This window comes from Haliotis rufescens, unplaced genomic scaffold (assembly GCF_023055435.1).
Source record: "Haliotis rufescens isolate VD_foot unplaced genomic scaffold, xgHalRufe1.0.p SCAF_5, whole genome shotgun sequence".
Lineage (NCBI taxonomy): Eukaryota > Metazoa > Mollusca > Gastropoda > Lepetellida > Haliotidae > Haliotis > Haliotis rufescens.
The window spans coordinates 18,592,693-18,607,144 of NW_025964223.1; the positions used below are offsets into that span (position 1 = coordinate 18,592,693).

Sequence of the window (14,452 nt, forward strand, 5' to 3'; positions counted from 1 at the left end):
TTGCCTTCAATTGTTTATTGGGGGCGGCCAGGTAGCCTAATGGTTAAAGCGTTCACTCGTCATGCCGAAAACCCGGGTTCGATTCCCGACATGGGTACAATGTGTGAAGCCCATTTCTGGTGTCCCCCGCCGTGATATTGCTGGAATATTGCTTAAAGCGGCGTAAAACCATACTCACTCAATTGTTTATTGATGCTTTGAATGGCAGCGTGATCGGGTGGTCAGGCTCGCTGACTTGGTTGAAGCATGTCATTGATCCCAATTGCGTGGATCGATGCTCATGATATCAATCACTGGATTGTCTGGTCCAGACTCGATTATGTACAGACCGCCGTCATATAGCTGGAATATTGCTGAGTGCAGCGTAAAACAACAAACCAACCAAACAATATCCGTTATTTTGTTATGAGCGTGTTAGTTATATCCATCAGCTTAATTTATATGATAAAATATATGGCAAATGGACGGGACCAAAACAACATTTTGTTATATCCCTCAGTTCGTTATAAGCATAGTTTACTGTACATCCATCATCAATATACTCTGATAAGACGATCTCGGCACAACTCATCGGTCATCACAGTTTTATTAACAACTCTTTAAAAGACGGACCGCCTCCGTGGTCTAGTGGTAGAGCGTCAGCCCGGGGAGCAAAGGGTCCTGGGTTCGATCCCTGGCCGCGTCATACCAAAAGACGTTAAAAGATGGTACTTGTTGTTTCCCTGTCTGGCGCTCGGCATTAAGGGGCTAAAACAAGGACTGGTCGGCTCGGAGTCAGTATACTGTGTCTGAGTTGGGTATTCATGTTAAACTGCTGCATGGTATCTCAGTGAGCTAGCACTATAAATCGGCATCAGTCCGGACTGGTACAAGCAGCCACACAAACATACACACGTACATGCACGTCGCTATATAAGTGCAATAATCTTAGACGCGACGTTAAACCCCATTTCACCTCACCTCACCTTTAAAAGACGGAAATCTCCACTGCATTGAGTTCAGTGTGTCAAAGGCTTATTGTCTTGTAGTTACACCCAGTGACACCTAATTTCAAAGAAACATTTAATTGATGTGTCAATCAGAGACTAACATATCATTTGATCAACACCATGGACATAAGTGAACAGAGTCATGTGGTTGTCACGCATTTATCTTGTGATTACAAGTTGTGGAATGTGTAAACATGGTTAAATAAGTCAGCAACGATTATAGGCAGGGTTTAGTAATAACACTGTTTTCTTGTTCATCCATGGGCGTCTTCAGAATTAAACTAGGGAGCCCTTTTGGTACATGTCATGAAAAGGTCAAAAGTCAGGGTCACAACAGAAAAACTCACAAAAGTGTTTGTGGTTACTGAGATAGATATAAAAATGAGATCAATGTCATATATAATTTGGGGGTGCGGGTAGCCTAGTGGTCAAAGCGTTCGCTTGTCACGCTGAAGACCGGGGTTCGATTCCCCACATGGGTACAATGTGTGAAGCCCATTTCTGTCCCCTGCCGTGATATTGCTGTGGCTCACACTTGAATGCACTCGCTCTCATCTCAGGGAGCTGACAAGTGTTGGCGATCCAACACCCTTTTCGATCTAAAGGAGCTGACACGCTTTTCCAACCAACACCACTTTTCGATATCAGGGAGCTGACACGCTTTTTCGATCTTAGAAAATGACAGGCTTTCCGATCCAAGATTCCTTTTCGATCCTTAGGGTTAGTCTGGATAGCGCTAGGGTTAGCCGTAAATTATTACTTTTTACAGTGCTTCCAATAACCCAATGAGGGTAATCCTATTAGAGTATAGTCTGTGATAGCACGTTTTGTCGCTCGATTGGTTACTCATTTTGATGGACAATGGCAGGCGTGGTTTCTTCAAGAAGATGAATGGAGAGGGTGTGATGTCAGTAACACACGTCCGTAGTTCACTGTTTACTTGACTGCGTGTTAATGAGGTGCAAATGATCCATTAAGCGAGCACTAATAATATATGATGGCACTCTTGGTCCAGTTGTAGAGCGTTGGGTAATTAATGTACTAATTAGTATGATGATGCATGTCATCGATCCCAATTGCATAGATCAAGGCTCATGATGTTAATCACTGGATTGTCTGGTCCAGACTTGATTATTTACAGACTGCCTTCATATAGCTGGTATATTGCTGAGCGTGGCGTTAAACAACAAACAAACAAAAGTTATTTAATTTATTCTTTCTTAGAAGAATGATGTGTTGAAAGATTGCTGTGTAATGTATGATTTTCCTAATCTCATTCATCATGAATCGTCAATCAATTATTGATTACAAGCCAATGAATTCCCAATACTAATAGACACCAAGTGAAAGAGCAAAAAGAATCGTTCTAAATAATTTGCTGTCTAGAGTTACTTCCCTTAAGCGTGCCAGGAATCTTTGATCACCTACCGTATATGACCGCGGATAAGCCGACCCCGTAGATAAGCCGAGGTGTTAATTTGACCATTGAAATACGAAAGAAAATGATATGACCCGCAGATAAGCCGAATCAGGAATTGAAAGACAAAAAACACTGCGAAGTCGGACTGCAAGACATGTGCCGGTACTCGCAGATATTCAAAAATATAAGATGAAAAACGTTGTAATTATATTGAAAAAGTCATTATTATTTCTAATAAAGATTTAACAATCTGTATCCCGTGGATAAGCCGACCCCTTTCTACAGAATCTTTTTTCTGGTCCTCAAAATTCGGCTTATACGCGGTCATATACGGTAATATGAACATTGGTTTGTCACAAACTTGGTAAATGTCTAGGACCAGTATCACTTTCCTCCCCTGCTCAGCCGAAATGATGTGATGTAACTGAAATACTCACTCACTTTGTCAGATGTCCTGAGGATTGCAGGACAAATAAGACCCAGTTCTCCTGCTTCTAGTAAGGGCCCTCTTAATAAGAGATCAGGTGGCTGCTTGTCACTGTACCCAGACTTGATTATTTCCTGTTCGGGTCTGGAATAATGTGCACAGAGGCATTAAACAACACTCACTCACTCACTCACTCACTCACTCACTCACTCACTCACTCACTCACTCACTCACTCACTCACTCACTCACTCACTCACTCACTCACTCACTCACTCACTCACTCACTCACTCACTCACTGTGACACAACTTCTGGTTGCAGGTCCACGACTTGGGTCATCACCCGTACGGAGCATCGTCCAATGCCTGGCCAGGAAGGAAGACACAGACGAGTTCTACACCATCAAGGTCAGGGTCAGCTCTTGTGCTGTGTCACCGATAGAAGTAACCATAAACATCTAAGGCAACATTCTTGTGCTGTGTCAGCGATAGAAGTAACCGTAAACATCTAAGGCAATGTTCTTGTGCTGTGTCACCGATAGAAGTAACTGTTAACATCTAAGGCAACGTTCTTCTGCTGTGTCACCGATAATAGTAACCGTAAACATCTAAGGCAACGTTCTTGTGCTGTGTCAGCGATAGAAGTAACTGTAAACATCTAAGGCAATGTTCTTGTGCTGTGTCACCGATAGAAGTAACCGTAAACATCTAAGGCAACGTTCTTCTGCTGTGTCAGCAATAGAAGTAACCGTAAACATCTAAGGCAATGTTCTTGTGCTGTGTCAGCAATAGAAGTAACTGTAAACATCTAAGGCAATGTTCTTGTGCTGTGTCAGCGATAATAGTAACCGTAAACATCTAAGGCAACGTTCTTGTGCTGTGTCAGCGATAGAAGTAACTGTAAACATCTAAGACAATGTTCTTGTGATGTGTCAGTGATAGAAGTAACTGTAAACATCTAAGACAACGTTCTTGTGCTGTGTCACCGATAGAAGTAACCGTAAACATCTAAGACAACGTTCTTGTGCTGTGTCACCGATAGAAGTAACCGTAAACATCTAAGGCAACGTTCTTGTGCTGTGTCAGCGATAATAGTAACCGTAAACATCTTAGGCAACGTTCTTGTGCTGTGTCAGCGATAGAAGTAACTGTAAACATCTAAGGCAATGTTCTTGTGATGTGTCAGTCATAGAAGTAACTGTAAACATCTAAGACAACGTTCTTGTGCTGTGTCACCGATAGAAGTAACCGTAAACATCTAAGACAACGTTCTTGTGCTGTGTCACCGATAGAAGTAACCGTAAACATCTAAGGCAACGTTCTTGTGCTGTGTCAGCGATAATAGTAACCGTAAACATCTTAGGCAACGTTCTTGTGCTGTGTCAGCGATAGAAGTAACTGTAAACATCTAAGGCAATGTTCTTGTGATGTGTCAGTGATAGAAGTAACTGTAAACATCTAAGACAACGTTCTTGTGCTGTGTCACCGATAGAAGTAACCGTAAACATCTAAGACAACGTTCTTGTGCTGTGTCACCGATAGAAGTAACCGTAAACATCTAAGGCAACATTCTTGTGCTGTGTCAGTGATAGAAGTAAGTGTAAACATCTAAGGCAACATTCTTGTGCTGTGTCAGCCATAGAGGTAACTGTAAACATCTAAGGCAATGTTTTCTTGTGCTGTGTCAGCGATAGAAGTAACCGTAAACATCTAAGGCAATGTTCTTGTGCTGTGTCAGCGATAGAAGTAACTGTAAACATCTAAGGCAACGTTCTTTTGCTGTGCCAGCAATAGAAGTAACCGTAATTATCTAAGGCAACGTTCTTTTGCTGTGTCAGCGATAGAAGTAACTGTAAACATCTAAGGCAACGTTCTTGTGCTGTGTCAGTGATAAAAGTAACCGTAAACATCTAAGGCAACGTTCTTGTGCATGTTGGCTAGTGCTCTCCTCAGTCCCTGATGGCCTTGTACAACAAACAATGATAATGTGATGCATATAATATGTTGAAAAACACTAGGAGGAACATGCCTCACAATGCATCCTCTAGGGCAGTTGGGTGACCTATTCATAAAGCGTTCGCTTGTCACGACGAAGGTCCATGTTCAATTCCCAACATGCCTACAATGTGAAGCCCATTTCTGGTGTCCCCTGCCGTGTCATTTCTAGAATATTGCTAAAAGCAGCCCAAGACCCAACTAACTCACTGAAGGCAAACCTTTTTGGAACTGTAAAACCACAAGACTTTTATTTTCTATCAGTTTAAAGGGAGAATATGTTCCATTGTATTGTTCCCATTTCTAGTCTCGATATAGATGCTGTGATTAGTGCCATGTTTGAATTTTAGCCATTTGATAACTGTAAGTAAGGTAATATATATCTGTTAAAGTGATGTGCATCATACAATTTAGGTTAGCTGATGAACTATTAACATTTGAACACTTAAATCAAACATGTTAGGATTGCCAATAACCCTACAGCCTAGTTCAGCTTTAGTCATGCTGATGGTGCTTACACTTTTGTATTTTTGTGTTTGTGATATAGTTTGTGTTTTCCAGATCCTGACGATGGAGGACCCTGAGAAGGAGAGCCAGGACGACCGCCAGGGGAAGATGTTGATGCACACGGAGTACTCGCTGTTGTCCCTGCTGCACCAGCAAGATGGCGTTGTCCACCACCACGGGCTCTTCAAGGTACTCACTCCAGCCTCACCCTGTCTACTGTACTGCCTCACCCTGTCTTCACTCCAGCCTCACCCTGTCTACTGTACTGCCTCACCCTGTCTACACTCCTGCCTCACCCTGTCTACTGTACTGCCTGACCCTGTCTTCACTCCTGCCTCATCCTGTCTACTGTACTGCCTCATCCTGTCTACACTCCTGCCTTACCCTGTCTACTGTACTGCCTCACCCTGTCTTCACTCCTGCCTCACCCTGTCTACTGTACTGCCTCACCCTGTCTTCACTCCTGCCTCACCCTGTCTACTGTACTGCCTGACCCTGTCTACACTCCTGCCTCACCCTGTCTACTGTACTGCCTCACCCTGTCTACACTCCTGCCTCACCCTGTCTACTGTACTGCCTCACCCTGTCTACACTCCTGCCTCACCCTGTCTACTGTACTGCCTCACCCTGTCTACACTCCTGCCTCACCCTGTCTTCACTCCTGCCTCATCCTGTCTACTGTACTGCCTCACCCTGTCTTCACTCCTGCCTCACCCTGTCTACTGTACTACCTCACCCTGTTTTCACTCCTGCCTCACCCTGTCTACTGTACTGTCTCAGTCTGTCTACAGTCCTGCCTCACCATGTCTACTGTACTGCCTCACCCTGTCTACTGTACTGCCTCAGCCTGTCTTCACTCCTGCCTCACCCCTGCCTCACCCTGTCTACTGTACTGCCTCACCCTGTCTACTGTACTGCCTCAGCCTGTCTTCACTCCTGCCTCACCCTGTCTACCAGCAACACCCTTCCTTCTGCATTAAAAATGAGTTATTCATACTTCCTTCAGGATGAGTGTCTGGAGGAGACCCAGTCTGTAGACAACAACGGCCTGGTGGAGTACACTGGGCGCCGCCGGAAGCGTCTGTGTCTGGTCCTCGACTGTCTGATCCCTCACGACTTCAGCACCATGACAGCGGACCTCATCAACCTCCAGCACTACGTCATCAAGGAGAAGAAGCTCTCCGAGAAGGAAGCCATCGTCATCTTCTACGACATTGTGCGTGTGGTTGACAGTCTGCATAAGGTCAGTTTGGACACGATTCACACAAGCCAGACTTGTGATTGTGAACTGGCTGAAGAATCATGAACACTCCTGTACATAGACCAACTTTATTCCTTTTGTTCTCTCTTTCTTAGGATTAAAAAAATAAAAAAATTGGTTCTCAGGCAATGACTTTTGAAAATATATAGCTGGTGGGCAGTGTTTTTTTGTCTTGTTAAAACTAGAATGTTACCAAATAAACAGTTGTGTACCATCAACCTGGGAAAGGGCCTCCCTACATAAATAAGCATACAAACTCCTATTGCCGCCATGACCATAATGCGAGATGTGCAGTAAAGCAGTGCACATGTAAAGGGAAGTAACTGTGTGCTATACTGGATTGCATTGTTTTTAAGTATTGGGATTTTTTTTATTGTTTTGGAAAATGGAAATATAAACAAAATGTGCTTCAGACTTTATGATGTTGCAGGTGGTACCTGAGAACCAAGACTATTATATATTTTTTAAGCCTTAATGCGACATTTAATCTTTTATCTATGATGATGGGTTGGAATCCGATTTCACAACGACAATGTTTCTAGGTTTGTCAGCTACATACCCGTGCTCCAGGGTTTCGCTGAAGATGTCAACGCCCATATTAAGCTGACATGCCATGGTGTAACTGGAATACTGTTGAGAGCGGCATTAAACTCACTCACTCACTCACTCACTCACTCACTCACTCACTCACTCATGAGAGCCTATTATAATCCAATAGTTCCCCAGGTTCAGGGATATACAATTGGTGGGTAGACATGCAATTCCTGGGTAGATATACAATTGGTGGGTAGACATGCAATTCCTGGGTAGATATACAATTGCTGGTCAGATATACAATTGCTGGTCAGATATGCAATTGCTGTGTAGATATACAATTGCTGGTCAGATATGCAATTGCTGTGTAGATATACAATTACTGGTCAGATATGCATTTGCTGTGTAGATATACAATTGCTGGTCAGATATGCATTTGCTGTGTAGATATAGAATTGCTGGGTAGATATGCAATTGCTGGTCAGGTATACAATTGCTGTTCCGATATGCAATTGCTGTGTAGATATACAATTGCTGTTCCGATATGCAATTGCTGTGTAGATATACAATTGCTGGGTAGATATGCATTTGCTGTGTAGATATACTATTGCTGGGTAGATATGCATTTGCTGTGTAGATATACAATTGCTGGTCAGATATGCATTTGCTGTGTAGATATACAATTGCTGGTCAGATATGCATTTGCTGTGTAGATATAGAATTGCTGGGTAGATATGCAATTGCTGGTCAGGTATACAATTGCTGGTCAGATATACAATTGCTGGTCAGATATGCAATTGCTGTGTAGATATACAATTGCTGGTCAGATATGCATTTGCTGTGTAGATATACAATTGCTGGTCAGATATGCATTTGCTGTGTAGATATAGAATTGCTGGGTAGATATGCAATTGCTGGTCAGGTATACAATTGCTGGTCAGATATGCAATTGCTGTGTAGATATAGAATTGCTGGGTAGATATGCAATTGCTGGTCAGGTATACAATTGCTGGTCAGATATGCAATTGCTGGTCAGATATACAATTGCTGGTCAGATATGCAATTGCTGTGTAGATATACAATTGCTGGTCAGATATGCATTTGCTGTGTAGATATACAATTGCTGGGTAGATATGCATTTGCTGTGTAGATATACAATTGCTGGGTAGATATGCATTTGCTGTGTAGATATACAATTGCTGGTCAGATATGCAATTGCTGTGTAGATATACAATTGCTGGTCAGATATGCATTTGCTGTGTAGATATACAATTGCTGGTCAGATATGCATTTGCTGTGTAGATATACAATTGCTGGGTAGATATGCAATTGCTGGTCAGGTATACAATTGCTGGTCAGATATGCAATTGCTGTGTAGATATCCAATTGCTGGTCAGATATGCAATTGCTGTGTAGATATACAATTGCTGGTCAGATATGCATTTGCTGTGTAGATATACAATTGCTGGGTAGATATGCATTTGCTGTGTAGATATACAATTGCTGGGTAGATATGCATTTGCTGTGTAGATATACAATTGCTGGTCAGATATGCAATTGTTGTGTAGATATACAATTGCTGGTCAGATATGCATTTGCTGGTCAGATATACAATTGCTGGTCAGATATGCATTTGCTGTGTAGATATACAATTGCTGGGTAGATATGCATTTGCTGTGTAGATATACAATTGCTGGGTAGATATGCAATTGCTGTGTAGATATACAATTGCTGGTCAGATATGCATTTGCTGTGTAGATATACAATTGCTGGTCAGATATGCATTTGCTGGTCAGATATACAATTGCTGGTCAGATATGCATTTGCTGTGTAGATATACAATTGCTGGGTAGATATGCATTTGCTGGTCAGGTATACAATTGCTGGTCAGATATACAATTGCTGGTCAGACATGCAATTGCTGGGTAGATATGCAATTGCTGGGTAGATATGCAATTGTTGTGTAGATATGCAAGTGACTATGGTGTTGCATGTTGTTGTCTGCAGAAGAACATCGTTCACCGAGACCTGAAGCTGGGCAACATGATGCTCAACATGCGGACTCGTCGCATCACCATCACCAACTTCTGTCTCGGCAAACACCTGGTGTCGGAGAGTGACCTCCTGCGTGATCAGCGAGGCAGCCCCGCCTACATCAGCCCTGATGTCCTCAGTGGTAGGCCACATTAAAAGAGTTAATATACATATTCATGGTTTAATTATACCGATTACCGGTATTTATACCAAGGTTCTGTCCGTCCGTCCGCCATCTGTCTGTCTGTCCATCTGAAAGCTTTGTCCGCGCGATTTCTCTTAAACTATTCAGTGGATTCATCTCAAACTTAGTACATATAATCTGGTGAACTTGAACAGAGAATTTTTTTTATTTATTTTTTTAATTTATAAAATTTAAATACACGACTTCACAACTAAAGTTTACCATTACCACGAAGAGTGTGTGGTATTAATAACGATGTCACAGTCTGAGATAGGATAAGTATATAAATATACAATTTATTAGAAAATTTACAAATTCTAAAGAACACATGTAGACATCGTAATGAATGCCTTGTGGCACACTTTCTATCCCGGGGGCTGTCGGGGAGCCTAGTGGTTAAAGCATTCGCTCGTCACGCCGAAGACCCGGGTTCGATTCCCGACATGGGTACAATGTGAGAAGCCCATTTCTGGTGCCCCCCGCCGTGATATTGCTGGAATATTGCTAAAAGCGGCGTAAAACCATACTCACTCAATTGTTTATTGATGCTTTGAATGGCAGCGTTTGGCCGCGGATATTTTGATAGGCAGATTGGTGACATGTGAGAAGCTCAGCTCAGGGATTAACAGTTTGTCATACAATTAAACATTATCATTGACAGAGTACACACCGCACCACAAAGTGAGTTCGCTATATCCATTATTTAGATCCGGGTTAGAATAGGTCTTCAGCAACCCATTCTTGTCGTAAAAGGCGACTGTGCTTATCATAAAAGGCGACTAACGGGATCGGGTGGTCAGGCTCGCTGACTTGGTTGAAGCATGTCATTGATCCCAATTGCGTGGATCGATGCTCATGATATCAATCACTGGATTGTCTGGTCCAGACTCGATATTGCTGGAATATTGCTAAAAGCGGCGTAAAACCATACTCCTCCCTCTCATTCTCTCACTTTCGATCCCGGAATCAGTTTTCCTGTCACTAATTAATGTTTTATCCATGACATTCACAAGTGTCGATGTCTTGTTGTCAGGCAAGCCCTACCTGGGCAAACCAAGCGACATGTGGGCTCTCGGTGTGGTGCTGTTCACCATGTTGTATGGCCAGTTCCCCTTCTACGACAGTCTGCCCACGGAACTCTTCAGGAAAATCAAGTCTGCAGAGTACAGCATACCCAAGTAAGTCTCTGGAATGGGTGAGCTGTGTGCAGTGCTGTACATACACCCTGTGCACTCAAAAGAACCCACTCCTCCAATGGTAGATGACCAGATGGTGGAAACACGAATACGTACATACACCAAGAACACAAGTGTCAACACGTGTGGTGTCCCCCAGGGCAGGTGACTTAGTTCACATGTTGGAATTGGTACCCGATATATGAGGCGGATGTAAAAATCTTCCAGTGCCCCTGGGCATCTTGGGTTGTATACTCCCCAGGGAGTTGAGAATGATAACTGAAATGCTAACAGATCCACTGGTCAGGGAACAAATAAAACCGCATTTAAGCAGATACTGGTACATGGACACCTGCGGTATAATAATGTATAATATAATATAATATAAAGTGAGCGGTTGCGAGCATGGGACTGTTAACAGGGAACTAGGCCCGTGAAGAATTCGGGGTAGAATAGGTCTTCAGCAAACCAAGCATGCTGTAAAAGGCGACTGTGCTAGTCGTAAGAGGCGACTAACGGGATCGGGTGGTCAGGCTCACTGACTTGGTTGAAGCATGTCATTGTATCCCAAATGCGTAGATCGATTCTCATGCTGTCAATCACTGGATTGTCTGTCCAGGCTCAATTATTTACAGACTGTCGTCATATAGCTGGAATATTGCTCAGTGCTGCGTTAAAAAACAAACAAAACAAATTTTATTCTACTACCATGTTGTTTCACAAGGCAACTTGTGCTGGAAATATGATGTAAATATTCTTCGGACTTTTCTTCAGAGTTAAGCCTGAATGTTGTGTATGTTGTCAGTGATGGGCGGGTGAGCAAGGCAACAGTGCTTGTGATCCAGAGACTGCTGGTGCTTGAACCACAGACTCGGATGACTGCCGGTCAAGTCCTGGATGACCTCGGGACAATCATTGCCACATGGTACGTACAGCAACTTGATGCAGCTACCTGTACAACACAGCAATACCTAATCTCTACCTGTACAACACAGCAATACCCAATCTCTATCTGTACAACACAGCAATACCCAATCTCTACCTGTACAACACAGCAATACCCAATCTCTACCTGTACAACAGCAATACCCAATCTCTACCTGTACAACACAGCAATACCAAATCTCTACCTGTACAACAGCAATACCCAATCTCTACCTGTACAACACAGCAATACCCAATCTCTACCTGTACAACACAGCAATACCCAATCTCTACCTGTACAACACAGCAATACCCAATCTCTATCTGTACAACACAGCAATACCCAATCTCTACCTGTACAACACAGCAATACCCAATATCTACCTGTACAACACAGCAATACCCAATCTCTACCTGTACAACACAGCAATACCTAATCTCTACCTGTACAAGACAGCAATACCTAATCACTACCTGTACAATACAGCAATACCCAATCTCTACCTGTACAACACAGCAATACCCAATCTCTACCTGTACAACACAGCAATACCCAATCTCTTCCTGTACAATACAGCAATACCCAATCTCTACCTGTACAACACAGCAATACCCAATCTCTTCTTGTACAATACAGCAATACCCAATCTCTACCTGTACAATACAGCAAATGTAAACAGTTTTTAGGGACTGGTCATTTTTTATAGGGAGAGGGTGGGTGGCTAGTCTTAACAAGAGTTTGCCACTAACGTGGCTATATCCCCCGCCCCTGCTGCAGAATTTATGACATAATTAAATCTAAACAAACCCTAACCTTTTTTATCCGAGGTGGAACTTGTCATGGAAATTGAAAAAAAAAGAAGAGTTTGGAACCTAAGTCCATCTTGTTGCCATGGAAACGTAAAAAATGTAAATTTCGAAAATTTCTAAATAGCAAAAGGCACCAGTTCAGCATGTACCTGACAGACATGCAAAGTTTCATGAAAAAGAATTGAACGGTTTCTGAGTTATGCTCCGGAAACGAACCCTACCCTAACAGAACCCTAGTTTTATCTTGTTTCCATGGAAACGTTAAAAATGTAAATTTCTAAAATTTCTAAATAGCAAAAGGCACCAGTTCAGCATGTACCGGACAGACATGCAAAGTTTCCTGAAAAGATATTTAACAGTTTCTGAGTTATGCTCCAGAAACGAAACGAGATGGACGGAGCCTGTTTCTATATCCCACGCCAACTTTGTTGGGCGGGGGATAAAAAAAGAGAGCCCTGTCTGTCAGTGTCTTACGTGTTAAACATTCCCTCCCTTTCTGTCAGTGTTTTACATGTGTTCAATATTCCCTCCCAAGGAGAGCCCTGTCTGCCAGTGTCTTACATGTGTTCAACTTTCCCTCCCAAGGAGAGCCCTGTCTGTCAGTGTCTTACATGTGTTAAACATTCCCTCCCAAGGAGAGCCCTGTCTGTCACTGGACCAAATCAACAAGTGCCAGAGAACCCACCCTCCAAGCCGGACCACCCTCCTGCCCTGCCAGTCCTGACCCAACCAAGTGACCTGGAGGTGAAGCTGCACCAGCTACAGTCCGACTCCCAGAATGAGGCCAAGGCTCAGAAAGTTCACGTTGTGAGGAAAAGGCCAACTAATGCTCAACCCACAGTGAGGAGAGTGAATGTTGATGCCATGCCGTTAACAGCAGACGAACTCCGTGCTCACCAACACCTTCTGCCAAAATGACACAAGTAGGTGTCTGTGGTCACTTCAGTCTCTGTCAGATTTCAGTACTATGAGGTATTTAGTGTGGGAAATGTAGTTGAATGCAGATTTGGTGTTATTCCATATCAGTTCATTACTGATCATGCTTGTCTATGAGGGCAGTGTTCCCGCTGGCTTTTGAAACTGCCAGTCCTTGTGGACTGGCAACTCTTAAAATTACCAGTCCCCCAAATTTTTGCCAGTCTCAACTTTCAACAAATAAAAAAACGTATGAAAATTATTTGGTTATATTTCTTCAGTGAAAAGATGTCATCTCTGAAGTAACTTAGTTAGATCTATAGGTCATTCACACAAACTTCAGTCACAATTTTCTCCCCTTTTTTGTATTTCGAGACAAAGTAGCTACTAATGGATATTTCACCTAGAAATGGACAAGGGGAAACACTGATGGTAACAGACAAGCTGACTTTGTTCGAAAAATGTACTTATATGAATATAAAGTTTTGTTCAACAACAAAGATTTATAAGGTACTTTATTTGCCGGTCCAAAGGGACTGGCAGTCACATGAATTACCGGTCCAAGCCTAATTTTACCAGTAAAAAACTGGTTATTACTGGTAAATGGGAACGCTGATTAGGGTGAGAATTAAAATCCTAAAATTTCAACATGGAAAACAGGGAATCATGATTTTCACATTTACAAAGTGCTCAATTTATGATTGAAATTATCATGTACTAAACACAGGGAGGAGAATGAATATTTTCCTTTTCAGCTGAAACGTTGTTGCATTGTAGTGTGGTCCGTAATTTGGGGGCGTTTATTGGGGAATCCATCAGATTTTAACAAATTTGATGTCACTAAAATTTGCGGACTCTTGTGGACCTGCAGAAGGTTCTCAGCCCTGTAAACAGTGTCATATTTCATTTAAGGCATATGCATGAGAAACAATCGGCAACATGGATATCATATTGTCATGACATTTCCTGAAAATACTATTGTACAGATGTATATAATAAATCATAAATTTTTAATAAACTGTGACGTCACTGTGCATGTCAAATTGTTGTCATTTGTAGACAAGTATGTGATCTAGCCGATGATAAAACACACACAATACAACCTTCCAAACCAGGCATGTCACAAACGGAGAAAATTTACATCCTACAGTGTACTATACAAATACACTTCTAGACTATTCTGTATTAGTACTGTAAGATTTTAGCTGCTAACTTTGGAAGGTTGCTGTCAGTGTTTTATCATTTCAAGACAAATTCTGCGACTGCAGAAAGATTTGC

General features: G+C 42.4%; 1 protein-coding gene across 2 annotated transcripts in view; it reads left to right on the forward strand.

Moving 5' to 3' along the window:
• The window catches only part of LOC124145185 (serine/threonine-protein kinase 40-like), a 38,853-nt gene extending 24,645 nt beyond the window's left edge, over window positions 1–14,208 (forward strand). For both annotated transcript variants that reach the window (XM_048384640.1, XM_048384639.1), the window contains 7 exons: window positions 3,158–3,243; window positions 5,392–5,526; window positions 6,344–6,580; window positions 9,140–9,308; window positions 10,384–10,528; window positions 11,331–11,450; window positions 12,895–14,208. In XM_048384640.1, the coding sequence (XP_048240597.1) occupies window positions 3,158–3,243; window positions 5,392–5,526; window positions 6,344–6,580; window positions 9,140–9,308; window positions 10,384–10,528; window positions 11,331–11,450; window positions 12,895–13,177 (1,175 nt within the window). In that variant the 3' untranslated portion in view covers window positions 13,178–14,208. The remainder of the gene's footprint in view (window positions 1–3,157; window positions 3,244–5,391; window positions 5,527–6,343; window positions 6,581–9,139; window positions 9,309–10,383; window positions 10,529–11,330; window positions 11,451–12,894) is intronic.
• Window positions 14,209–14,452: the final 244 nt, after the last annotated feature.